The sequence below is a fragment of the Stegostoma tigrinum genome, chromosome 4 (genome assembly GCF_030684315.1).
Source record: "Stegostoma tigrinum isolate sSteTig4 chromosome 4, sSteTig4.hap1, whole genome shotgun sequence".
Lineage (NCBI taxonomy): Eukaryota > Metazoa > Chordata > Chondrichthyes > Orectolobiformes > Stegostomatidae > Stegostoma > Stegostoma tigrinum.
This window is the reverse complement of record NC_081357.1, coordinates 38,651,260-38,679,020: the sequence shown is the minus strand read 5'-3', so window position 1 is coordinate 38,679,020 and position 27,761 is coordinate 38,651,260. Positions and strand designations below refer to the sequence as shown.

At 41.2% G+C, this 27,761-nt stretch overlaps 1 protein-coding gene across 2 annotated transcripts in view; it reads left to right on the top strand.

The window, feature by feature from the left end:
* ibtk (inhibitor of Bruton agammaglobulinemia tyrosine kinase) overlaps nt 1-27,761 on the top strand; it is a 120,617-nt gene that overhangs the window by 38,739 nt on the left and 54,117 nt on the right. For both annotated transcript variants that reach the window (XM_059645277.1, XM_059645276.1), the window contains 6 exons: nt 3,517-3,691; nt 5,034-5,147; nt 5,940-6,120; nt 8,096-8,219; nt 19,475-19,652; nt 22,463-22,643. In XM_059645277.1, the coding sequence (XP_059501260.1) occupies nt 3,517-3,691; nt 5,034-5,147; nt 5,940-6,120; nt 8,096-8,219; nt 19,475-19,652; nt 22,463-22,643 (953 nt within the window). The remainder of the gene's footprint in view (nt 1-3,516; nt 3,692-5,033; nt 5,148-5,939; nt 6,121-8,095; nt 8,220-19,474; nt 19,653-22,462; nt 22,644-27,761) is intronic.

Below are 27,761 nucleotides of genomic sequence, written 5' to 3'. Positions count from 1 at the left end.
TTTCAATCAAGGCATCCGTTATTCTTCTCTCCAATGTATACCAGTCGACTCTGTCTATTCTTCCCTCATAAGATAATTTGCCTGTTCCATGTATTAGTTTAGTAAACCTCTATAAACTGCCTGTAACACATTTGGGTCCTTCCTTTAAATAGAGTTTAAACAGCCAGATCTTTGGCTCATTCATCCAGTTTGTCAATCGTCGAGATCTCGGCGCTGATCCTGGGACATTTTTATTTTCATCTTTATTTCACCCATTTATGCCCATTTCTTTTCTAGTTAATTTCCTATGTCAATATATTAGATCCCTAAATAATGAGCTTTTTTTTTTGCCATAATGTTTCATGTGGTGCATTAACAAATGCCTTCTACAAATTCAAATACCTATTTGTTCCAAATTATCCAAAGCCAGATATCCAATTTCAAAGAATTTCCTTAAAATGATTGACATGCTGCGGTATCAGGTCTCAGCTGATGTTAATACTGGATAAGTCAAACTCCAGAATGAAATCAGGCTTGATAGATCATAAGATAACAAAGTGTGAAGCTGGATGAACACAGCAGGCCAAGCAGCATCTCAAGAGCACAAAAGCTGACGTTTTGGGCCTTAACCCTAACCCTTCATCTGGGCCCGAAACGTCAGTTTTTGTGCTCCTGAGATGCTGCTTGGCCTGCTGTGTTCATCCAGCTTCACACTTTGTTTTCTTGGATTCTCCAGCATCTGCAGTTCCCATTATCTTTGATAGATCATAAGTTTATCTTTTATAGCTTGTTACCATGACACTTAATCACTGATAAGTCAAGTGAGGTTGCAGATGTTCTTTCATAGTATAACATAAGCTAATATGTAAAATGAACAATAATCAAACAGCCATATATATGGACATGCAGTTAGAAAGATCATAACAGTGCAAAACAAAGTTTCAACTTGTTTCCCAACACTCCTTTCTCAACATCTGCAGTTCTTTTGTTTTTTACTCCTTTTTCAGATACATAATTCCAGAGAAATTTCATTCCTGTTTCAACTCATTTTTACCTAATTGATTCTTCCTCATTTCTTTCCCTTTAGATGTGTGAACGGTTTTAAGATTCTTATCAGAGTTATCTGGCATGAAACTTTACAGGTGTGATGAACCTTAAGATTTCTATCCAAATTGTCCTGGCTTAGAAGTCCCGCAAACTGAAGCTAGCATGACTGGTTTCTGTGAACTAAAAGCTTGATTCTCCAGCTGAGAGAGATTTTCTGAACTAGTCCCAAAAGCCAAAACCAGTGGCTTTCTGGTCTATTGAAAATCCAACAGAATAAAATGTTTTGTCCATTTAACACTACAGGAGTCATGCCAGGCAGTTGACTGCAGTAACATGCTTCTTTTCAATTGATGCACTTAGGTTACTGTTTCAAAGGAGTTTCTGATTTTTTTTTAAATAAACTACCTTTTAGGGAACTCTAAACCGAACCATGTTCATCTGCCTTCATTTTAATTCCAATTTTCCAAATATAATCTATCATACACCATTCAACACACGATATTGATATTGATTCTACTCTATTTGCTCTTATACTCTTCTGAAGAAGGGATCCAATCAAAAACGTGAACTTTCCTGCTCCACTGCTGTCTGGCCTGCTGTGTTCCTCCAGATCCACTCTGTTATCTCTGACTCTAGTATCGGCAATTCTTACTATGTCTGAGTGAGAATGCCAGGATTGTTACGAGTTGTTTTGTCATTGCCACCTGGTGTGAGGGTACAGAATGAGTTTGCTTTAAGACTTGGATGCATTACAAGATTTTACTGGGATCAGTTAAAGGCAATGATTTTTGCAATGGCCCTATTTGAACGTGCACAGGCTTTTAATGAGCAATTTCTTTGAGACTTTGGAATGGAAATACAATTAATTGTAAGTTCTGTATAAAAACAGTATTGAAGTGTGTGTAATTTTCTTTGAATTCCTTGCCGGTTTCTCTCCTAAGGGTGCTACTTTCTCCTTGAATAGAATGTACGATATCCGATACTTTGGTTAGCACTGTTGTTCTAACTTGGTCAGTATGTGATATCACGGCCAGATGTTTAGCATCCCAACAATCTCTGGACCTTGATTTCGGGGTGGGAATTCTTTTAATTTCCTGTTAGAATCTATTGGTTCAAAATTTCATTTGGTTAAATCTTTCTATGCTGTCTTATCAACTGCTAATTTCAAAGCAAGTGCAAATATTGCATTGGCCTTTTTCACTAAGATTTCCAAAATTTAAAACTTGCAAAGTACTTAGAGTAGAAGCAGGCATGAAGTTTCCCCTCATTGAGAAGTCTAGAGCCAGGGAGCATAATTCAAAAACAAGGGTGAATGTCACTTTGGACTGAAATGAAGAAAACGTTCTTACTCACAGGGTTGTAAATCTTTGGAATTGTTTATTTCCTCGTGGCGTCTCAAAATTCATCTGACCAATGGAGCCCACTACTGAGTCCCATAGTCCTATTTCCACAAAACTGCTCCATACCTAATTTCCCTTTGGCCGTCTTGAAGATTTCCACTCATCAAAAAGTCCAAACTTGATATCTGACCATAAATCAATTTTCATTCCTCTGTCTTTTTTCCTTGTCCCAAAGTCCTTAAATGTGTTATGTCTCGGAGATCTGGTGAAGTAAGTTCTTTCAATCTTGCTTTTAACCTTGTTACGCTACTAAAACAACCTTTATTACAAATGGTGCCCTTTTCGTGTTTGAGATTCTGGTGCATTTTTCCGCATTGCCCATTTCTTCTCTTAATTCATCACATCACCTCGGCCAACGTTTTATCCTTTTCTCATTGTCTAGTTCAGTGAAATTGTCTTTGCTTGACTCCTGTCGTCTATCCAGATTTAGCTGGAACATCATGATCAACGTATTCTTTTCCCACCCCTTCATGATTTTTAATGCTCCTCAACCTCTTTCTCGTCAACACAATGACACTTCTTACAATATCATCTGAAGACATGGAGGTCATATTTTAGAATGTACATTTGCCACCCCTTATTTGACACTTATGGACTCCGGTGCCTCAAAGTTTTATTGGTTAATCTCTCATCATTCAGAAACTGAAGAAATGTCCAGACCCGAAACGTCAGCTTTCCTGCTTCTCTGCTGCCTGGCCTGCTGTGTTCATCCAGCCTGACACCTTTGTTATCTCATTGTTTCACCATTGGTTGCTTTGTGCCCTGCAATAATTTTCCCAAAACATTCTTGCCTCTGCATTTCCCTGTCATATTTTGGAGCCTCTTTTAAAACCCTTCTTTTGAACACCATCTAATATTTGTCAACTTTGTTTTGTAGTTTTGTTCTTCACTGATTCTCAGTGAAGCACATAATGATAGATTTGTATATTTAGAGCACTGTATAAATGAAGCTGTCATTGAATATTTCTGGTCTATTTTATTCAGCTGCTTAGCAGGACATTGCTAGGCAAGTTGTGTAAACACTTCTAATGAGCCTTTTTGATTGTACTGTGTACTGTGCATTTGCTGCATAACTTTATTGTTTTCTAAGGTTCCTCGACTAGTGGAAAGTTTAGCAAGCCATCGTTGTTTTCAGGTGGCAGCTGCAAAGGACCATACAATTGTTTTAACAGAAGATGGATCTGTTTATGCTTTTGGACTGAATACTTATTGTCAGCTGGGCATTGTGCCCCCACCAGTCAACAGTAGCATACCAAGACAGGTACCTATGGGAGATTCTTTTGAAGATGCATGTCAATGGGCTATTGATGTTCTTAAAAAGGGACAAATTGTTTAAACCATTTAATGTAAACATGAACTTTTTAGGGTCATTATCAGCAACATTTTCAAAAGAAAGTAATGTGAAATAACAGAATTTTCAGTGTGAGTCTGTTTATTAGAGAGAAGCTAAACAAAATTGTAGGAAAATTTCAAATTCTTATAGAATAGGAACTTTCAACTGTTCAGGTTCAATCATATTTCATGGGATGGGTCTTGAATTTTGTAATTTTTATATTTTTATAACTTTCAAAATACTTTTGGGTCTGTGTGCCATTCAACCCATCGAGTCTGTTCTGCTATTCAATAAGATTGTGGCTGATCTGATAATCCTCAACTCCACTTTCCTGCCTTTTTCTCTACCTTAGATTTCTTCACTGGTTAAGAATCTGACGATCTCAGCCTGAATGTACTTAGCAACCCACCCTAAATAGCCCCCTTTTTTCACTACCCTTTTGAGAGAATAAATTATTCTGGGATTATGCAGTCTGGTCTAGACTCTCCCATAACGGGTGGCAAACTTACTGAAAGGTCTATGAGGGAAAAACAAGCAAGTAGGGCTAATTGGATAGCTTTTTTAAAAAAATGAGTAAGAAGCAAATCTCTCCAAGCCTCTACATTGAAAGGAATTGGCATGGAATGTACTTTTTTTCTGTAATGCAAGGTCCTGTGATTGTATTTTATGATTTGGGGAGGAGTCAACAAGGAAATTTGTGACACTTTGTAGCTGTTGAAGTTGAACAATTTTTTTTTTTGTCACTTCATTAAATGTGAAGGCTCCTCTGGAAATACCTAGTGTTTTACTGCGCTCCACTTAGTCGTCATTTTTTAATTGTAAAATCAAATAATCTTTGAGTTCCTAATTAGTATATCCAAAGTTGTTAATTAAACTTTTTTTTGCAGGATTAAATATTTTTATTTAACATTGCTTTTGAAAGCTGTTCCTGAATGTGTGTTTCCAAATCTGCTCTCAACCTGATGTTTTGTGAAATTTGTAACCTTTTCAAAACCTTTATACATAGTGCAAAATTTTGAGTGTGCCTTGTGGAGGGCTTAAAACTATATAGAAACTGCAGTCTTGAATTTATATTCAGTTCAGTTGCATATGCTTTTGACAACATTGTATCACTGTGGTGCTTGAATAAGGGTACGATGTGCGATGATATAAAGGATTTTTGTAAAACTATATGGAAACAACTGGTTTGAAATAAATACGAAGGGGAATGTCTTGTGCTTTTAATTGCTTAATATTTGTGAATCTATACATCTCTCAAACATTTGCGAAGGTACAGTCCAAAACCCTTAAAGGAAGAACTGTGATTGGAGTTGCTGTGGGGAGGTTTCACACTGTTCTATGGACAAGGGAAGCGGTGTATACCATGGGTCTGAATGGTGGCCAGCTTGGTAAGATGTAGAAGCTGCTTACATAATGCTTGCAGAGCTAGCATGGCTAATTCACCATTGCATGTGACTGAAAAATCTGCATAAAGCTGTGACATTATACACTAATTTACTGTATTTAACAAAAAGTTCTTTTCTTTTCACTTCATTTGGAATTTTAATTCACTTTCTTTAATTTTAAGTACTGCCAGCTTTTATAACTCCAAGTTAAATACACGATGAACCCATTATATTTGGGTCAGTTTTAGAAGTGAACACTGACATTTAGAATTGAAAAGTGTGACACTTTTAGTTTTGAATACCGTCGATCTTTGCATCTATATGATACCTTGATTGTTTAGTGTATGGTTAAATGAACTTGAGACTCTTGCAGTTGTTGGAGGAAGGTGATTGTTGTTCTGTTATTCTGAGTAGGATTTTTGACCTTTGTCAGATAAGTGAAAAGACACTGCTGCACTACCATCTTTTATGTTCCTAATCTGTGGCGTTTTTTATCATATTGTTGTTCCAAATTAAGGGCGTATAATTCTCTAGAGACATTTCAGTGATAATATTGTTGTTAGCATACTATCTGCTCTGCTAAGAAGTATTTTAAAGTGATCTATATTTATAATCTATCAGTTTAATTTTATGATATTTGTAGCTGCTCACAATACATGGCTGTTGGTCTTGTCCTCCACGTTTTTCTTTGCCAATATTTTATTGTTACACTGATAATTAATTCTGAAACTATGTGATTTACTTCAGTGCCAAAGCTTGCCAATATTTCCCATTTTATCTGAATTATTTATAAAGGTTACTTAATGGATCCTAATGGGGAACGATGTGTGCTTGCACCTCGTCAAGTATCTGCTTTGCATCATAAGGACATAGTGATCTCTCTGGCAGCAGCAAGTGATGGGGCTACTGTGTGTGTTACGGAAAAAGGAGATGTTTATCTGTTGACAGGCTATCAATGCAAGAAAATTGCTTCCAGGTATTTGTTTTCCTTCATTTTATTTTAAAGCTGTTGTACTCTAGGGATTTTTCCAAGAGTTGCAATTGAGTGTCTGTGGACCTGAATTTTATAAGACCGTGTTTTTGATGGAATCTCAGTTGCTCATGCACAGAATGGGGAGAGAAAAAATCAAGCTGAATATTTGGTAGATTCAGTTCTTGGTGGTACCTGGTGATATTCTGAACTTACAATATATTATTCAGAGCTACCCACGTTTGTTGTTTAGGGCTTGCATTTTATGAATGGGCACTTTAATCTTGTTGATTTCTGGATGAGGAGTTGTCTTAAGAGGATCAATTGAGTAGGTCAGGCCTAAAAGAGTAAAAGCAAATCTTACTGAAACATGGAGGATTCAATGATGGCTTGACAAGGTTGATATTGAGAAGGTAATCAAGAATGTAGCTTTTTCTGTCTTAAAATATTCAAGGATTATACTTCCTCCAATTTTGAAGAAGAGTTCCAAAGAGAGACAAACCTTTTGAGAAAGGAAATCATCTTATCTCGGACTTAAATGACTAACCCTGTTTTTTAAACAGTGACCCCTAGTTCAACATTCTCTTATCAGAAGAAGCAATCTTACCACATGCATCCTGTCGGGTTTTGAGGTTTTTTGACATCTTATAATCAAGACACCGCCAGCACTTCTGAAATCCAGTGGATATAAGCATAGCTTGTTTGATCTTTCCTCATAAGACAAATTGCTTATTCTAGTTATTAGTCTAGTAAACCTTCTCTGGACTATTTCCAGTGCATTTGGCTTCCTTGTTGAATACGTACATACAGTGCAGAAAAGACACGTCAGTCCATCGAGTCTGCACTGACATAACCACCACTGAACGTGCATGATGCCAATGCCCTGCACTTGTCCCATGTCCTTGACTGTTATGCAGCTTGTAGTGCTCCTCCAAATATTATTAAAGATTGTAAGGCTTCTAGCCTCTACTACTTTCCCAGACAGTGTGCGCCAGACTCCTCTACCTATTGAGTGAAGAAGTTTTTTTTTCCCAAATCCCCTCTAAATCTTCTGCCCCTTACCCTAAAAGTATGCTCTCCCTTGATTGAACTCTCAACCAAGGGGAACAGCTGCTCTCTATTCACCCTGTCCATACCCTTCAAGCTTATACACTTTTTATTCACCTTAATCATCCTTCCCCCCACCCCCCCCCCCCCCACCCCCAATCCTTCTCTGCTGTGAACAATCCAAGCCTATCTAGTCTCACCTTTTATAGTTCAGTTTCTCATTACTGTGCGGCGTTGTGGTGAACCTCCTCTGTACCCCCTCTAAGTGCTATTACATCCTTCCTGTAGAGGGTAAGGCAACCAATTGTACTCCAATATTATTATACTGGAGTGCCGTACTCTAGACATGGTCTCAATGCCCTATGTATAATTGAATTGTAATCTCCTTACTTTTGTACACAATTCTGCTTGTAATAAATAATATTTTATTAGCTTTGTAATTATATGTTCTATTTGCATGGTAACCTTCAAGATTCTGGGGTCACCCCAGATTCTTCTGCATCTAATTATGCTTATTATTGTTATGACTTGAGAAAATTTTTAATAATTTTAGTTTATTTTATTTAAAGAAAATAATGAGTGCCCCATAGGTGTGCAAAATCTCAAGTGGCTTGGAAAATAAATCCAAAATATGACCTCCAATCAGCCAGCCTAGAAGTAGTTAAAAACAAGTTACTGAGAAGGAAATTTAAATCCTGACATTAAAATTTTTACACAACAGGTTATTCCAGACATTTCTCACTCAGGAGTGCAGGTACAAGTCCAACACTATTTAGAATATATCCAGTTGCAAGCCTAGTAGAGTTATGGAATCTGATGCCTTCTAATGTTCTTTGTCATATCTTGGATGTTCTGTTATAACTAATTATTTTGTTATGTATGACAATTATCTTTCCAGGAGGTGCTGAATTTAATTATTTTCTTGGGTGTGCAGGCAGTTAAACCTGAAGAAAATTCTTGTTACTGGTGGCCACCTGGATCATAAAGTTGATCCTCAGGTACTTAATGAAGGAGGAGGTGAAAAAGTTTGCATACTTGCCCTGGATGAATCTGGCACAGTAAGTGAAGACATGCATGTTGCTATTCCCTCTGTCTTAATATTATGATCTCTCATGTGCTAGGGATCAACAGCACAGCAGTTTGATGTGGTATTTGAAGCTGAGATGTGGTGTGGTGTTGCTAAGTGAGGCTAGTTGCCGCTGTAAGTATTGGGAGTTTTTTTCCCCACTCAGTTAGGTATCTGTATCGAAAGATGACAGGCTGTTATCCAGAAGTAATGTTTCTGTTTGTTCTTTTCAGCTGCAGGAAGTGTCTTTTGGTGGGCTAGAAAGAGAGCAGTGATGGGGAGGCATGTCCTTCAAGGAACAATGTAACCTTGTGCCCCTCATTATTCAGCTTATACCCTTTTTAAAAAATAAATCGGTACTGATCTAACAGTTGAGAGGATTTATTTATTGCCACGCCTTTTAGAAGATCAATAATGGACATGATAAATGTTTTTCCTTGTGCAGGTATGTCTGATCTGTTGTAAAAGCCAACTGCTATACCAATTCAGTTGAATCTGTATGTAATGTCTGCAGCAAATGTTTAAAGTTGCAACAGTTTCAGCTCAGACTCTGAGATGGAGGCTGAGTAACAGATGCTGCACCCCATCAGGGAGGGTTTTAATTATTTGGATTCTTTGTATTTGGAGGCAGTCATGCCTCTGAAGGGGGTGACATCTGATTTGGTCAATATTCAGGGATGGGAGAATGCAATTGGGAGTGTGGGAGGTAAAGGAACCCAGAAGGCAGGGGTCTTTCCTTTGCAGTTATACAACAGTTTTGAGGTGTTTTCATCTTGTCTGGATGAAATTGTGGGCTGCTGAATTCTATTTCTACCAACATTCCTGTATGGCTCAGAAACCTGGTCTGTAAGGCAACTAGCTGTGGAAGGTAATAGAGGCCTTTGAAATGTGAATACTTAAAATACCACATCTAGACCATAAGATGAACAAGAGGCATTTGAAATTATAAGGGGAAAAGAACTCAATCTTAGAGTTCATGGATGAGCTAATTGACAGTGGCACTGTGTACAGGAAGCTGTTGAGGAAGGGCATGTAAGAAGTAATGTGCGGTAATTGACAAAGACTGAGCATCCAGATGGATATGTTGCCTAGCCACTGTCAAGCTTCACAGTGCATTTTCAAGATTGGAGAAAATTTGCAGTGTGAGGGTGTGGATCCAGCCTTTATGGTCCATGTTGGTAAAAACTACGTAGGCAACACGAAGGAGGTTCTATGTAGTCGGGCTGAGGAGTTAGGTGCCAAATAAACAACCAGAACCTCAAAGGTGGTAATCTTAGGTTTATTACCTGAGACACACTCAGTTTGGCTTGGGGGAAAATCGGGTTGGACAGTTGAATGTGTGGCTCAAGAACTAGCATGGGATATATGGGTTTTGGCCTGTGTGACGCTGATGCCAGTACTGAGAAAAGTGGGAACTGTGCTGAGAGGGTGTTCTCAACCTGAATGTGCTGGGGCCCTTCTTTGTTGACTGCACGAGTAGGGCAGTGCAGAGAATTTTAAATTAATTTAGTAAGGCTGAGAAATCAAGCTTGGAAGGGGTGGTAAATCAGTGGCGTTAAGATCAAAGAGAATGGTATTAATATGGGAAATGTTAAACAGACTGTGGACAGATAATCGACATGAATCTGAGTCAACCTATGGAGAAGACTAGAGTTTACAAAGAGTAAAATTAAAAGTACTGGACCTGACTCCCTGTAGCGTTCAAAACAAACCATATCAACTGACAGTGTAAGTAGAAATGAATAAGTATGATCTGGTGGCCATAACAGTCATAGCAACAGGATTGCTGTTGGCTTTCTGAAGAAAGGTCTAGGCCCAAAACGTCAGCCGCCTTGCTTATCTGCTGTGTTCATCCAACTCTACACCATGTTATCTCAGATTCTCCCAGCATCTGCAGTTCCTGCTATCTCTCTAGCAACAGGATTGTATAGATTGGTGCCTGAACCTTAAACCCTTCAAGGTATTTAGCAACAAGAGGAAGCTATGCAAATATAGAGGCCTGGATCTGTTTACTAATTTTGATATTAGCACAAAAGGGATGATGTAGGTTTTAGAAATCAAGTTGTGCAAGCTCTTTGGTTAGAAATAAGAAATATTAAAGACAAATATTCACTTGCTCCTTTTGTTCTCATTGCTCATGGGCAGATACATAGCAAATGCTGATGAATAAATGTGAAGATGTCCGTTTCAGAATCAAAAACAAGCAATTTAATATGGTGATAGATTGAGAAAGATGACGGTGCAATGAGACTTGGGTGTCCTTGTACATTAACTGCTGAAGGTAAGCATGCAGGTGCAGCAGACAGCGAAGAAGGCAAATGGTATTTTGGCCTTTTTATAGTGAGAGGATTCGAGTACAGGTGCAGGGATATCTTGCTGCAATTGTACAGGATTTTACTCTTGGTGTCATCTTATTAACGTGTGCAGTTTTGGTGTCCTTATCTGAGGAAATATGTTCTTGCTATAGAGGGAGTACAAGGAGGGTTTAGCAAACTGACTCCTGGGATGGTGTGACTGATGTATGGGCTGGGATTGGATCAGTTTGGACAATATTCTCTACAGTTGAGAAGAATGAGAATGGGGGAACCTCGTAGAAACCGATGAAAGTCCCAAAGGAGTGAACAGGGTGGATATAGGAATGATGTTCTTGATAATCAGGGGTCATAGTTTAAGACTAGGCCATTTTATTTTTAGAACAAACGAGGAATGAATTCTCGACCTAGAGAGTAGTGAGCATGAGAAATTCTCTGCCATTGCGGACTGTTGTGGTTAGAATGTTGATGGCTTTCAAGAAGGATATAGATATAGTTCTTATCTTTTGATGCCTTCAATCCTATGGAGAGAAATTGGGAAAGAGTATGAGATGGATTATCAGCTGTGATATTGAATGCTGGAACAGGCTCATAAGCTCTACTCGTGTTCCTGTATGCATGTTTCTGACACTTCTGTTCTAGGCCTGCTGCTTTCAGTAAAGCTTAAAGCAAGCTGAAAGAACAGCACCGCGCTTAATCTGTTTCTCAGCCTTCAGGGCTCAATATTGAGAGTAAGAACTTTAGGTCATGAATGTTGTCTTCCATTTTGATTCTCCCTCTTCCTGATTTTTGAACATCAATAGCAATGATTAATACCTGTTTTGAGCCCAGGTCACTGTTTTACTGACACTGGCAATAGCTTTGATTTTTGCTATTGACATCGTCATCTTTGTCCCAGTTGTTTCTTTTCCAGTGCAAGTGCCATCAATTTCCAGCAGTCTTCAGTTCTGAAGAAGACTCATGGGATTTGAAATATTGACTCGACTCTGTTTCTCTCTCTATATACATTGCTTGACCTGCTGAGTTTCTTCAGCACTCTGTTTATTCTGTTACATATTGATGTGATATGCATGTTCCTAACAGTCACCTCATGGTTGGATGAAACGTTTAAGGAAGAAATAATGAGAGCTTGTCGGAAAGGCATGATGAGAATTCTAGGAAATCTTAATCTGCATATAAACTGGAAAAGTCAGATCGGCAAAGGTAGTCTAGATGAACAGGCCCTCGAACAACACACATTGTTGGAAAAACTCAGCAGGCCTAGCAACATCTGCGAAGAGAACGCAGAGTTAATGTTTCAGGCCCAAAAAATGACTAGTAACCCTTCTGAAGAATGTTAACTCTGCTTTCTCTTGACCGATACTGCTAGACCTGCTGAGTTTTCCAGCAAGTTCTGTTTACATTGCTTCTGACTTCTCGCATCTGCAGTTCTTCAATTTTATTTTGAAGAGCACCTGGAGTGTTTTTGGGATCGTTTCTCAGAACAGTACTTCTCAGTATACCAGAGACTAGACTGTAATCTAATATCGTTGTAATGAGATGGTATTAATAAATTAGTATGAATAAATTTTTCATTCTCTTTGAGGGAGAGAGAACCAAGTCGGAAACTATTTTTGTAAATTTAAGTTGGTGAAATTGAGGGCCTGAACACTCATCTGGCATAAAGGGTGGGACTTCTACACCTTAATGATAAGGTCCTTGGGAGTGTTGCTGAACAAAGAGACCTTGGAGTGCAGGTTTATAGTTCCTTGAAATTGGAGGCGCAGATAGATAGGATAGTGAAGAAGGTATTTGGTATGCTTGCCTTTTGTTGGACTGTGCATTGAGTATAGGAATTGGGAGGTCATGTTGCCGCTGTACAGAACATTGGTTCAGCCACTATTGGAATACTGTGTGCATTTCTGGTCACCCTGCTATGGAAAGGATGTTGTGAAACTTGGAAGTGTTCAGAAAAGATTTACAAGGATGTTGCCAGGGTTGGAGGGTTTGAGCTATAGGGAGAGGCTGAATAGGTTGGAGCTTTTTCTCTGGAGCATTGAAGTTGAGGGTGACTTTTTTTAATAGAGGTTTATAAATGTGGATAGGGTGAATAGCTAAAGTCTTTTGTTTGGAGTGGGGGAGTTCCAAACTAGAGGGTGCAGTTTTAAAGTGAAAATGGAAATATATGAAAAGGACTTAAGAGGCAGCATTTTGATGCAGAGGGTGGTGCGTGTGTGGAATGAGCTGTCAGAAGTGGTGGAGGCTGGTACAGTTACAGCATTTAGAGAGTGAAGATGGGGGCATATGAATAAGAAGGGCTTAGAGGGAACCAGGTCAAATGCTGGCAAATGGTACCAGATTTATCTAGGATATCTGGTCGATATGGATGAGTTGAACTGATGGGTCTGTTTGTGTGCTGTATATCTCTGACTATGACTGTATCGGCAAATTGGCTAAATGTCAGAGCTGAGGTGAGAGACAGCCCTTTGATGCCAAGGCTGTACTTGAATGAGTGAGACATTGAGAAGCCTACAAAACTAACCAATGGGAATTGGGGAAATCTCTGGTTAGAGTCAGATCTACCACAAAGGAAAATGGTTGTTATTGTTGGAGGTCGGTCATCTCAGCTCTAGGAACTCACTGATGGAGTTCCTCAGGGTAGTGTTATCACCTGCCTCCTAAACCATCTTGGCTGATTTATCAATGACCTTCCCTCTATCATGTCTGAAGTACGGATGTTCACCAATGATTTCACCACTCGTGATTCCTCAGATACTGAAACAGTCTGTATCTAAATGCAGCAAGGTTTAGGCAATATGCGGGTTTATCCTGACAAATGGAAAGTGTATTTGTGCCACATCAGTGCCAGGCAATAACTATACGAGAAGGAATCTGACCATCACCTCTTGACATTCAGTGATATTGCCATTACTCTACCATAATCAACGCCTTGTGGGTTACCATCTGGACTCACCATTTAAATACTATGGCTACAAGAGCCAGTCAGGCTCCGAGTCCTACCGTGATTAACTTACCTTACTCCAAAAGGCAGTACACCATCTATAAGACACAGGACAAGAATGTGATGGAATACTCCTTTCTTGCTTGGATAATTGCAGCTCCAACAACATTTGAAAATCTTGATACCGTCCAGGATGATAGCCTGTTTGATTGACATTACAACCATAGTGGGGAGTTCCAAACTAGAGGGTGCGCTTCTGCTGCACTGAAGCTCAATAGCATCAGCTTGTACCATTTACAAGATACTACAGAAATTCATGAAGGCTCCTTAGATGGCACCTTCCAAACCCACGATTATTGACATCTAGAAAGATAAGGGAACACTGCCACTTGCAGTCTTCCCTGTAAGCCGTTCACCATTCTTTCAGTGTTGCTGTGTGAAAGTACTGAACCTCCCTAACATCATTTTGGGGTATACCAACACCAGGTAGACTGCAGTGGTTAAAGAAGGCAGCAGATCACCACCATTTCCCAGGCAACCAGGGATTGGCAGTAAATGCTGGCCCAGCCAGTGATGTCCTCATCCCTTCAAAGAATTATGTAGACTGGGTTAGAGGCTAGATCAATAAAAATGTAATGACAGAAGTTTTGGCAGATATTGCAGAGTACACAGCAAGTAGATTCCAACGCTTGCAAAAAATGCCAAAGAATAAATCTACCATCTGTAGTTAACTAGAAATGTTAAAGGTAGTTACAGGCTAAGAAAACAAATATGTAATTGCGGAAAGAATTGCATGTCAGATTGGGCAGAATAGTTGACCAAAAAAAAATTGTGTTATGAGTGTCTAAGGAGGCTACAAAGCTATGGATAGGATAAATCAGTGGGCAAAGATGTGGCAAAACAGTATTATGTTGAAAAATGGCCCATTTTAGCAGGAAGAATAAACCAGTATATTATCTTACTGATGAGAGATTGTCAAGTCAGGGGGTACAGGTGGACCGGGGTATCCTCGTGCATGAATTGCAATAGATTGTATGCAAGAAGTAAAAGCCAAAAATGGTCTTCAGGTTTGGACTCCATTATAAACACTCTCTTTATTACATACTAAGATGAACTGTTGAAATACATGCTGTTTGTAGGCATACCAGTCACTAATCTTACTGTTAACTGGGAAGTTTAATAGAATGTTATTTATTGTGAGGTAGATTAAGTACAAAACTCAGTAGTGTATGCTTTGGGTATACAGGGCCTTGGTGAGATGGCATTTGCACTACTGCTCATAATATTAGTCTGCTTTTCTTTTAAGGAAGGATGTAAATGAATTGGAGACAGTGCAGGGTAGATTTACGTGGTTGATAAGCCAAGCCTGCTCAATCTTTTCTTGTATTTGCTGGAGTTTTAGAGGAGTAAGAAGTGATTTGATTGAAATGTTAAAGATCCAGAAAGTCTTGATGGGGTAGATATGGAGGTAATGTTTCCTTTTGTGGTGGAATCTAGAACTGGGGGTCGCTGTTTAAAAATGAGTTGCTCATTTAAAACTGATGAGGGGAAACTTTTCTCTCAGGCTTCTGAGGTTTTGAATTCTGTGTGAAAGGGTTCTGGAAGAAGAATCTTTAAATATTTTTAAAGCAAGGGTAGGTAGACTTTTTCAACAAAGGGGTGAAGGTTTATCCGGTGTAGGTGGGAATAGAACATAGAACAATACAGTGCAGAACAGGCCCTTCGGCCCTCGATGTTGCGCCGACCTGTGAACTAATCTAAGCCCCTCCCCCTACACTATCCCATCATTATCCATATGCTTATCCAAGGACTGTTTAAATGCCCCCAATGTGGTTGAGTTAACTACATTGGCAGGCAGGGCGTTCCACGCCCTTACCACTCTGAGTAAAGAACCTGCCTCTGACATCTGTCTTAAATCTATCACTCCTCTGTTTGTAGCTATGTCCCCTTCATCCTCTGAAAAAGACTCTCACTGTTCACCCTATCTAATCCTCTGATCATCTTGTATGTCTCTATTAAATCCCCTCTTAGCTGCCTTCTCTCCAATGAGAACAGACCCAAGTCCCTCAGCCTTTCTTAAGGCCTTCACCTCCTGGTAAATCTCCTCTGCACCTTTTCCAATGCTTCCACATCCTTCCTGTAATGGGACGACCAGAACTGCACGCAATATTCCAGATGAGGCTGCACTAGCGTTTTGTACAGATGTGGATCTAAGGCTATGATCGGATCAACTGTGATCTTATTAAATGGTAGATCTGGCCTGATCTTGTCCTGATTTTGTGTGACCATATATGATCCAACTGGTTGCGTTCTAGTACCCTCTGAAGTAGCCTTGCATGCCACTCAGTCATGTATACACTTGCTTCAGAGTCTTCAACAGCTCCTGAGTGCAAATAATGATGGGAAATAAATATAGCCATGCCTAGGTCATCCACGGAACAACTAACATAATTAAATAAAACATAAAATACTAGAGAAACAGTGCAGCTCCACCTGCATTTGTGGGGAAACTGATAGATAACGCTTCAGTCCACTGACGACTCCTTTGTCTCTAGATTTGGAGAGATGATATTGAACCAAAGCTATTGATGTAGGTTTGTGTACTGATTATTGTGAGGGGGTGAATATTTGTGAAATATTCAACATAATTTGTGTATTAGTGCTTCAAATGGCCAGTCATAGTTGAATGTAATGATTTTGCTGTGACGTTTTCTTCAAACTGCTTAGGCTTAATTTTGAAGATTAAGCAGTATTCTGATTTTTTTTTTTGTTCACAAATTGTATGAATGAAGCTTTAAACCTTTTTGTACCTGGTTTTGTGACCAAGGAATTAAAGAAACTGTACATTCGTATTAGAGATGATGCAATTCTTTAATTGGCTCATTTGGGGACAGTAGCAGTTATTGGCACAGAATGAGAGTTTTAATGCCATATGGTGTTTGCTGTTGATATGCTGCATATGATTATGCTTGAAAAAATACTAGAATGTGAGACTATTAGGTGATAGTGGCTGACAGTTAGTTAGTGTACAATATACAGATGAGAAATCCAATCATTTTGTAATTAAATGTTGCCTTTCAATACGTTTGAATTTCAAGTCATTCAGCATGTGCAACGTTGAGTGGAAGACTCTGGTTATTTCAAGCTTTAGAATTTGTTTTGGCCAGCCCTGTATATATGGGATTGAAAAGAACAGTGTTCTGGAGACCCACCTAATGGCCTTAGCACAGATGAACTGTTCGCCCACTAAAATGGTAGTTGCTCAGTTTTTTAAATTCACTAAGACTCCCTAGACAGCAACTTCTAAACCCATGATTTACTGGCAAGTAGAAAGGCAAAAGCAGCAGATATCCAAGAACGCTACCTGCAATTTCCCCATAATGCTGTTCACCATTCTGACATGGAAATGTATCCCTGTTGCTGGATCAAAATCCTGGAACTCCCATCCCTAACAGCACTGTAGGTGTATCTACATCAAATGGACTTCAAGAAAGCTCACCATCACACCTAAGAGCAAGTAGGAATGGGCAACAATTGCAGGTTCCTTTGACACCCATATCCCATGAATGGAAAAAAACACTTGTTGTGAAAGATGCCTAATATTCACTCACTCATTCACTCACTCGTTTGATTTTATTTTTCTCTGTTAGCTGCTGCCATATTGCGAGGAGTGGTGAGTGAAATATAAGCAAACGTTCCTTCAGGAACTGGAAAATTGCTGAGCATGTTCACCCTCTTGTGGTCATTGTGATAGTTTCAACATAGCATGAACTGAGATAAATTTGTATAGATCATTTTTGGAATCTGAACTGCCTTCACTCGAGTGAAGCCTTTTGCCTTAATGTTGGGAGAGAAATGATCTTAGTGACAGGGAAGAAAACAATGCAAAGAACTATCTGGTGTGGACTGCATTTCTTGGGACAGCAGTTTGGTTTAGCCAGTTTTATGTGAATCCATTTTTACCTATACTTATACAATTTTTTTGTTTAAAATGACAATGCATACAGTATTTCAAGAGCTGGAGGGAAATAATTGTCTGTTTTGTTTGAACTCTTAAAGGCCTTTCAGTTTTCGTTACTGAAATTTAAGTTTGCACTGTTTGTTTGTGTTGGATGCCATCTGGTGGCTTCAGTGTAGTTTAGCATCTTACCACAAAAACAAAGTGAGTGAAGCTGCAGCATATCCAAGTGAAACCAAGATCGTGCACACAGGTCAGTAGGAACATTGAGGCATGATGAATGCTTGAAGAGATATTTATTATTAAGTCCCAAACAGGGGAGAAATCAAAAGGAGTAAGACAAGTAACAAAGGCAAGGTGACAAGAGGGGCAAAATGGAGGTAAAGAGCCAAAAAATGGGGCAAATAGTTGTAATAAATTCTGGTCAGGAGCAACTGTCAAATGTGTGTGTGTGTGTATAGACAAAGGAAAACTCTGATCATATAAGTCTATCAAAGATTAGGATTGATATTCTCTGGTAATAAATGGACAAATTATCATTATCATTATCTTTGGGACCTTTTGACTTTTTGGACTTGAGGTTCAACAAGATAAAGTCTACTTCATGCTGCTCATAACATATTGCTCTCCAGTACTTGATAAATTGGTAACTTTTCATATTGAGCATTAATTGTAATGTAATGGTGAGGGAAGCAAAAGTACAGAATATATTCTGGTTTGGATTATTTTGCTTCTGCCATTACTTAGTAAGCGCAACCTGTTCAGTTGGGGCTTGAACCCAGGCTCTTGATCAGTCGAGGAATCAGGGTTCTGGGGAAAGGACAGAAAATTGGACCTAAGGAGTATCCGATCTTTCATGATACTTTTGGCAGAGCAACCTCGGTGCCAAACAGCCTATTTCTGTTCCTGTTCCGGTTCCTATTTCTTATGTCTTAATTAGAAACTATAAATTGCCTACAGAAAGTGTTTAATCGGTGCTGCCTTTTACTTTGATTATTGCAATAGAACACTTAACTTGGAATACTGTTGTAGCTGAAACTTCAAATATCTTTTTAAAGTCATCAGTCTCCAAGGAATTATGGCCCTTCTGTCGCTCAACACTGGTGCCAAAGGAATTGCAGAGCCCAGTGGATTATGAGAAAATGAGGAAAATTGGAAATAACTCCACGTTTAACATGTTATCAATAGATGAAAATGGAAAATTAAACAGATCAGAGGTCTATTGAGCTGAGCTCCACAGATGAAGGAAAGTTCATTATCAATTTAACTTTTGACTGACAAAAGTTGCAACGGAGCTGAACACAGAGCTTTTGCAAGACAATGCCCCTCTCAACCTATAACTCAGGAAAAGGTAGTTGAAGTAGGTGGAGTTGTTGGGAAAACTTGCACTGATGGAGAATAGCTTGTCGTTGGTATTGATTTTGAGGCAGAGACAATTCTATCTTTTTATTGGAGCATTGGATACATAATTCAAATGGGTACTAGTACCAAAGAGGAGTAGGGCAGTAGGATTATTTCATAGAATGATGTAGTAGGGCACCAGCATTGGTAAGATGGGCGATATCGCTTGCTTTCAATCAGTAATGTAATTACTCAGAGTATGGAATGGAGAGCTTTATTTTTCAGCACACTTTTTTGATGTAAGAAATGCTTTCCTTTTTTCTGACTTGGGAAGAAGGTGGAATTTTGAAGATGGGAGCTCTTCACTAATTTGCTTTGCTTTTCTGAAAGGACTTGAGGAACATAGACATCTTTCAGCTTCTGTAATGTCTACTCACTTCACAGACCCAGTTAAAGACTGTTTCTCTTCGTTGCTCCCCTACCATATTGTGTGCAAAAGTCTGGAGACAAAAAAAGTGGGATTTTGAAGCTTAAATGCTACAAAGAACCCTGCTCAAAGCTATAAAGTGCTGTTTACTTATTTTGCTGACTTGTCTTTGTTTATCCTGTGGGGATAATCAATTTCTGATTTTTATTTTTCATTGTTTTTCACTTATAGGCTGACTATTTGTTTCAATTTCCTTCTTCCCTACCAGGTGTTTTGTTGGCGATCTTCAAGCTGCTTCATTAAACAATGTCGGTGGGCTTATGGCCGTCAGGTCTTCATGTCAGACATTGCTTTGAGCAAACATGAAATGATTTTTGTCACGCAAGATGGCGATGGGTTTAGGGGGCACTGGGCAGGAGCAGAAAAAACAAATTTGGAGAAAAAAGGTAAAGACTACAACCTTGTTGCTCTTTGTGATTAATTTCCTTAAGTAAATTTAAGTTAAACGTCAGTCAAAATTAATCCAGGAGTATGTCTGTCTAGTCTGGCGGCTCAGTGGTTAGCCCTGCTGCTTCACAGTGCCCAGAACTGTGGGTGACTGTGTGGAGGTCGGACATTCTCCCTGTGTCTGTACAGGTTTCCTCCAGGTGCTCTAGTTTGCTTCCACAGTTCAAAGATGTGCAGGTTAAGTAGATTGGCCTCGTACATATGGGGTTATGGTAGTGGGCTGCGGTGCTCTTCGAAGGTGCAGTGTAGACTCAATAGGCTGGCCTCTTTCCACACTGTAGGGATTCTGTGATTCTGATTTATGAATTTATTTGAATGCATTGTTTTCTTTTTAAGATCTCAAACTGGTGTCTGTGTAATTGGTTATCATTTAAGCATATGTGTTGTAAATGCACATGTTACATGTCTTAATGTGGATGGTAGTCTGTATGAAGCCCCTCTGCCACCCCTGAGGGTTAGCCAGAGTTCTGTTCATAGTTGATTCAGTCACCTCCAATCCTGGGCCAAGATGAGACCTATTTCAACCTGATGCGGGAGGCAATTACAGGGGCTCTGATATTGATTTTCAAATCCTCTCTGGTCAAAGAAGGGGTGCCAGAATACTACAGGATGATTCATGTGGTTTCACTCATCGAGAGGCATGGTAAGAATAAGCCAGGAAACTGATCCAGTGAGTCTAACATCTGTGGCAGGGAAACTATTGAATAAAATCTGAGGGGCAGTATTAATCTCTACTTGGAGAGGTGAGGATTAATCAAGGCTAGTTAAGATGGTTTTGTAAGTGGGAGATCATGCCAGCAAATGTGCTTGAACTTTTCAAAGTGGTAACTGGCAATGCAGATGAGGGTCACACACTTCGTGTCTACACGGCCTTGAGTAAGACTTTTGACCAAGGTGTTGCATGGTAGAGTGGTTAAGAATCAAGAGCCATGAAATCTGGAGCAATTTGACAAATTGGGTCCAAAATTGACTTAGTGGCAGGAAGCAGAGGGTGATGGTCACTGTTTTTGTGACTGGAAGCCTGTGCCTGTTGGCATACCACAGGATTCAGTGCTGGGCCCCTTGCTTGTTGTACATACTAATGATCCAGACATGAATGAAGGAAGTATGATCAGTAAAGTCACAGATGACGTGAAAATTGGTATGGTAAATCATGAGGATGGAAGTCTTAGACTACAGGATTATGTAGATGGACTGGTCAAATAGGTTAGACAGTGGCAAGTAGAATTTAATCCTGAAAAGTGTGAGGTGATGCATTTTGGAAGGGCGAAGAAAGCAAGAACAACATAATCTTACAGCACAGAAATGGACCGTGCTGGCCAGACATCTCAATCCAACTGGGTGCCGTTTGTCAGCATTTGGTCTATAGCCCTCCAATCCCTTCCTATTCATATATCCACCCAAATACCTTTGTAAATGTTGTTGTGATTATACTTGCCTCCACTTACTGTGACAGCTCGTTCCATACATGCACCAACACCACACTGTCTCTGCTTAGGCATCTCCATGCTGCCCTGCGTATGCACATGTACGAGCGCGCGCACTCCCGGGCTCTCTCCCTCCTCCCCGCACCTCCCCCGCCCTACATCAGCAAGACTGCAGCGAAATCCAGGAGCGAGATCTGTTCCTGATGGCAGAAGGGGATTGTGCGAAACCACTGGAATATTGACTGTGCCATCCTAAGTCTTACCATGTTTTTTCTTGACTTCTATTCCTCTATCCCTGACTTTTCCCTGACAGATATTACATCAATACTTTACATCTGTCTTTATCTATGAAGCCAGGTCATGAAGATAGAGGATTTCCTGGATGTGTAGTGGAGGCAGGTTCAAGTGAGACATTCAAGAGGACATTGAACATTCATTTAAGTAGAAACATTGTGCATGGCTTTGGCAGGGGGAGAAAGCAGGAGAGTAGTGCTGTGTCAAACTGCTGAGAGCCAGTGCAAACTTGATGGTCCAAACGGTCACCTTTTGCCCCTTAACAATTGTGTGATGTGGCAAAAAATCAAAGGGAACAAGTTTTACTTTGCTACAAAAAAAATCTCCAAGAAATACTCAGCATATTTATGTAGACAAAATTTGAACCAAATGTTTGGGGAAGAAGAAAACATTGATTCACTCAACTTGTCACAGTGCGGACAGTTCAATAAAGGTGATTTTATGGGTTTGCAAATATTTTGTAGCAAGATAAATATGTAAAATGAATAACTGGATAGTAACCTTTTAAACTACATAAGAGAAACATCTCCATTTGGGCATACTTGATGAGATATAGATGTATCAATCATTGCATGTGTCGAGGGTAATGAAACTAGGAGATGCTACGTACTTAAATACTTGTTGTTTTTCTTGCAGGCGTACTTTATGTTAAAGATAGTTGGTGGTGTGGATGGTTATAGTTTGAGATATCATCTGTTTTCTTCCTTTACAGATTAGTGGTGGAAAGAAAGGAATTATTGAAAAAGAATTTAGTTTTCCTATTTTACATTTTCACTATAAAGTTGATGTTTGTTTGTCACAGTGGATTGTTTTAATAACCAGATTACCATGTTTTGTTTTCCTGGTTTAAAAGATTGCCTACTACGTATTTGAACTGGTGAAATCTCTGTTTTATTCACTCTATATACTTATTTTTCCATCCGACAGAATTTGTGAAATACCTGATGCCTCACCCCATCCACAGGGGAAGTTTGAGTTTCGTTTGTTCCTGTCATCTTATTGCATGAATTGGTTTTCTTGTTTTATAGAGGAATTGTCAAATTCTCTGCAAAACCCTTTGGATCATTTTGTTAACACAACTGGAATGAGCAACAGCTTCTATGACAGGATTAAACTTGAAAAGCTTCCTTGTGTTCACCGTGCCGTTTCTGCTACCATGGATTTGAATGGGCGTAATTTTGCTATTCTACAATCTGACCCTAAAACTAGGTAAGTCTTTAGTCTGTCACAGGTAGCATTGCATGAATTACATTGACAGGAAGGATAAAAAGAATAGAAGGAAATCCACTTTCTTGGCTTTCTTCTGTCTTTATACACAATCAGATTGTGAATATTCTAATGACCAACTTGCAAGGTAGCTGGTAATCATGAAGTATTGTAATTTAGGTTGACTTCAAAATTCATCTTTTTCTCAATGTCCTAAAATGGCAAGTAGGAATAATCGTCTGTAAGGAAGCATTACACGTAGAAACAAGGGAGTTGGATATTCAGCTTAAGGCACAGTTTCGCTGATATATAATGCTGTTAGGACTTCAAACACCTTTTGCTGTACATTCCTTTTCGTGGTCATGTATTCCAGACTTTACATATTCTTTTTATCAGGAAAAAGTGGTGCTTAATTTATTTCTAACTGATCTAATATTTTAAAATGATTATACACTCTCTTGTATAGAATTTTCTGTAGTGGAAGGAATAGTTTTCTCTATCTCCCCAAAAATACTTTAGTTCCCTGGTGAGTAAACTGTTTCATTCTTTAGAATTTGGCATTCTTGTACCTGTCCTGATGAATGCAAGATGAAACATTTTAACAGCGTCCTTCCCAAAATCCACAAACCTGCCTGCCCTGGTCGACCCATCGTCTCAGCCTGCTCCTGCCCCACCGAACTCATCTCCACCTATCTGGACTCCATTTTCTCCCCTTTGGTCCAGGAACACCCCACCTACGTCCGTGACACCACCCACGCCCTCCACCTCTTCCAGGACTTCCAATTCCCTGGCCCCCAACACCTCATATTCACCATGGACGTCCAGTCCCTATAAACCTGCATTCCGCATGCAGATGGCCTCAAGGCCCTCCGCTTCTTCCTGTCCCGCAGGCCTGACCAGACCCCCTCCACCGACACTCTCATCCGCCTAGCTGAACTCGTCCTCACCCTCAACAACTTCTCTTTTGACTCCTCCCACTTCCTACAGACTAAGGGGGTGGCCATGGGCACCCGCATGGGCCCCAGCTATGCCTGCCTCTTTGTAGGTTACGTGGAACAGTCCCTCTTCCGCACCGACACAGGCCCCAAACCCCACCTCTTCCTCCGGTACATTGATGACTGTATCGGCGCCGCCTCTTGCTCCCCAGAGGAGCTCGAACAGTTCATCCACTTCACCAACACCTTCCACCCCAACCTTCAGTTCACCTGGGCCATCTCCAGCACATCCCTCTCAGTCTCCATCTCAGGCAACCAGCTTGTAACTGATGTCCATTTCAAGCCCACCGACTCCCACAGCTACCTAGAATACACCACCTCCCACCCACCCTCCTGCAAAAATTCCACCCCCTATTCCCAATTCCGCCGCATCTGCTCCCACGATAAGACATTCCACTCCCGCACATCCCAGATGTCCAAGTTCTTTAAGGACCGCAACTTCCCCCCCACAGTGATCGAGAACGCCCTTGACCGCGTCTCCCGTATTTCCCGCAACACATCCCTCACACCCCGCCCCTGCCACAACCGCCCCAAGAGGATCCCCCTCGTTCTCACACACCACCCTACCAACCTCCGGATACAACGCATCATCCTCCGACACTTCCGCCATCTACAATCCGACCCCACCACCCAAGACATTTTTCCATCCCCACCCCTCTCTGCTTTCCGGAGAGACCACTCTCTCCGTGACTCCCTTGTTCGCTCCACACTGCCCTCCAACCCCACCACACCCGGCACCTTCCCCTGCAACCGCAGGAAATGCTACACTTGTCCCCACACCTCCTCCCTCACCCCCATCCCAGGCCCCAAGATGACATTCCACATTGGCAGATGTGCAGGTGAACCTCTGCTTAATGTGGTATACTGCATCCACTGTACCCGGTGTGGCTTCCTCTACATTGGGGAAACCAAGCGGAGGCTTGGGGACCGCTTTGCAGAACACCTCCGCTCAGTTTGCAACAAACAACTGCACCTCCCAGTCGCAAACCATTTCCACTCCCCCCTCCCATTCTTTATATGACATGCCCATCATGGGCCTCCTGCACTGCCACAATGATGCCACCCGAAGGTTGCAGGAACAGCAACTCATATTCCGCCTGGGAACCCTGCAGCCTAATGGTATCAATGTGGACTTCACCAGTTTCAAAATCCACCGCCCCCCCTTCCCCTACTGCATCCCTAAACCAGCCCAGTTCGTCCCCTCCCCCCACTGCACCACACAACCAGCCCAGCTCTCCACCCCCCCCCCCCCCCCCCCCCCCCCCCCCCCCGCCACCCTGCATCCCAAAACCAGTCCAACCTGTCTCTGCCTCCCTAACCGGTTCTTCCTCTCACCCATCCCTTCGTCCCACCCCAAGCCGCACCCCCATCTACCTACTAACCTCATCCCACCTCCTTGACCTGTCCGTCTTCCCTGGACTGACCTATCCCCTCCCTACCTCCCCACCTATACTCTCCTCTCCACCTATCTTCTTTTCTCTCCATCTTCAGTCCGCCTCCCCCTCTCTCCCTATTCATTCCAGAACCCTCACCCCATCCCCCTCTCTGATGAAGGGTCTAGGTCCGAAACGTCAGCTTTTGTGCTCCTGAGATGCTGCTTGGCCTGCTGTGTTCATCCAGCCTCACATTTTATTATCTTGGAATTCTCCAGCATCTGCAGTTCCCATTATCACTCATTTTTAACAGCATGTATGTTTTCCAGAAATACTCAAATGAGTAGAAATATGGAATAGTTTCATTAAATGCTCAAGATAAACAGTTTCATTGATGGAATATGATTGCTTAGCCTGGTTTGTTATCAAAGTATTTGTTCAAATTTTAATTCTGTTATGTTCTGTTCTTGTTTTAGTATTTGTTTTTGATTTTATTTTTGGTGAGCTCGTTTGGCGTGAAATTAGGCAAACTGCTGTATCATGGATACTGTTCTGCCTGTTTGAAAAGGTATTAACTGAATCGTAATAAGGACAATATTTATATTAACGGTGGATGGTGAAATGGGAAATGGAAAATGACAGACTGGGGTTTAAGATAAGCAGAAGCCCTTGTTGAGGTCTCATGGCTCATTTACTTTATGAAGAATTAGTAAGCTTGCAGCAAAGAATTTGCTGTTCCCTGGGTCAAAGGCATATTTAAGGTGTATGTGAGCTATCAGAACTAAAATTTCTAACTGTCCAGCTTACTGAAAGATCTCTTGAGGAATAAAATAATGTCTTTTGTTATCCTTGTATTAAGTTAGAAGTGCTTTCTCTAAAAAAAATTTGATCCCATGCTGATCCAAATGTTCACAGAAATAACAATCTTGGCTCAGTTTGCAGCTTTGTCATTTTGAGCCAAAGGTTATTATCACATTTACTGTTTATGGAAATGTACTCTGTGCAAATTCACTGCTATATTTCCAACATTTCAACAATGTTTGCTTCACAAAAAAGTGCTTCATTAGTTATAAGGCATTGTAGAATGTTGTGAGATCAAGAAGGATATTGCACAAATACAAAACTTTCTCCACATTAATTTCTGCATGATACCATCACCAGACATAATAACACAGATGGTCGTTCAGCCAATAGTTTGTCAGTGCTACGATGATATTTTGGCTTTGAGAGGTGTATTTTGTCCTGGTTTTATTTTTTGTGATGAGAGGTTGAGATGGAGGCACCAAGCAGCCTACTCCAAACCAACGAATGGTTTGTGAGGTCTTGGGTTTTTTTAAGATGAAGCAATTGAAGCAACACAAGTGGGTGGGATCAAGCTACCATAAAGCCAGGATTTTAGTTGTTTAGCTTTCAGTGGCTGAGATAATGGGAACTGCAGATGCTGGAGAATTCCAAGATAATAAAATGTGAGGCTGGATGAACACAGCAGGCCAAGCAGCATCTCAGGAGCACAAAAGCTGACGTTTCGGGCCTAGACCCTTCATCAGAGAGGGGGATGGGGAGAGGGAACTGGAATAAATAGGGAGATAGGGGGAGGCGGACCGAAGATGGAGAGTGAAGAAGATAGGTGGAGAGAGGTATAGGTAGGGAGGGGATAGGTCAGTCCAGGGAAGACGGACAGGTCAAGGAGGTGGGATGAGGTTAGTAGGTAGATGGGGGTGCGGCTTGGGGTGGGAGGAAGGGAAGGGTGAGAGGAAGAACCAGTTAGGGAGGCAGAGACAGGTTGGACTGGTTTTGGGATGCAGTGGGTGGGGGGGAAGAGCTGGGCTGGTTGTGTGGTGCAGTGGGGGGAGGGGACGAACTGGGCTGGTTTAGGGATGTAGTAGGGGAAGGGGGGGGGGTGGATTTTGAAACTGGTGAAGTCCACATTGATACCATATGGCTGCAGGGTTCCCAGGCGGAATATGAGTTGCTGTTCCTGCAACCTTCGGGTGGCATCATTGTGGCAGTGCAGGAGGCCCATGATGGACATGTCATCTAGAGAATGGGAGGGGGAGTGGAAATGGTTTGTGACTGGGAGGTGCAGTTGTTTGTTGCGAACTGAGCGGAGGTGTTCTGCAAAGCGGTCCCCAAGCCTCCGCTTGGTTTCCCCAATGTAGAGGAAGCCGCACCAGGTACAGTGGATGCAGTATACCACATTGGCAGATGTGCAGGTGAACCTCTGCTTAATGTGGAATGTCATCTTGGGGCCTGGGATAGGGGTGAGGGAGGAGGTGTGGGGGCAAGTGTAGCATTTCTTGCGGTTGCAGGGGAAGGTGCCGGGTGTGGTGGGGTTGGAGGGCAGTGTGGAGCGAACAAGGGAGTCACGGAGAGAGTGGTCTCTCCGGAGAGCAGACAGGGGTGGGGATGGAAAAATGTCTTGGGTGGTGGGGTCGGATTGTAAATGGCGGAAGTGTCGGAGGATGATGCGTTATATCCGGAGGTTGGTAGGGTGGTGTGTGAGAACGAGGGGGATCCTCTTAGGGCGGTTGTGGCGGGGACAGGGTGTGAGGGATGTGTTGCGTGAAATACGGGAGACGCGGTCAAGGGCGTTCTCGATCACTGGCGGGGGGGAAAGTTGCGGTCCTTAAAGAACTTGGACATCTGGGATGTGCGGGAGTGGAATGTCTTATCGTGGGAGCAGATGCGGCGGAGGCGGAGGAATTGGGAATAGGGGATGGAATTTTTGCAGGAGGGTGGGTGGGAGGAGGTGT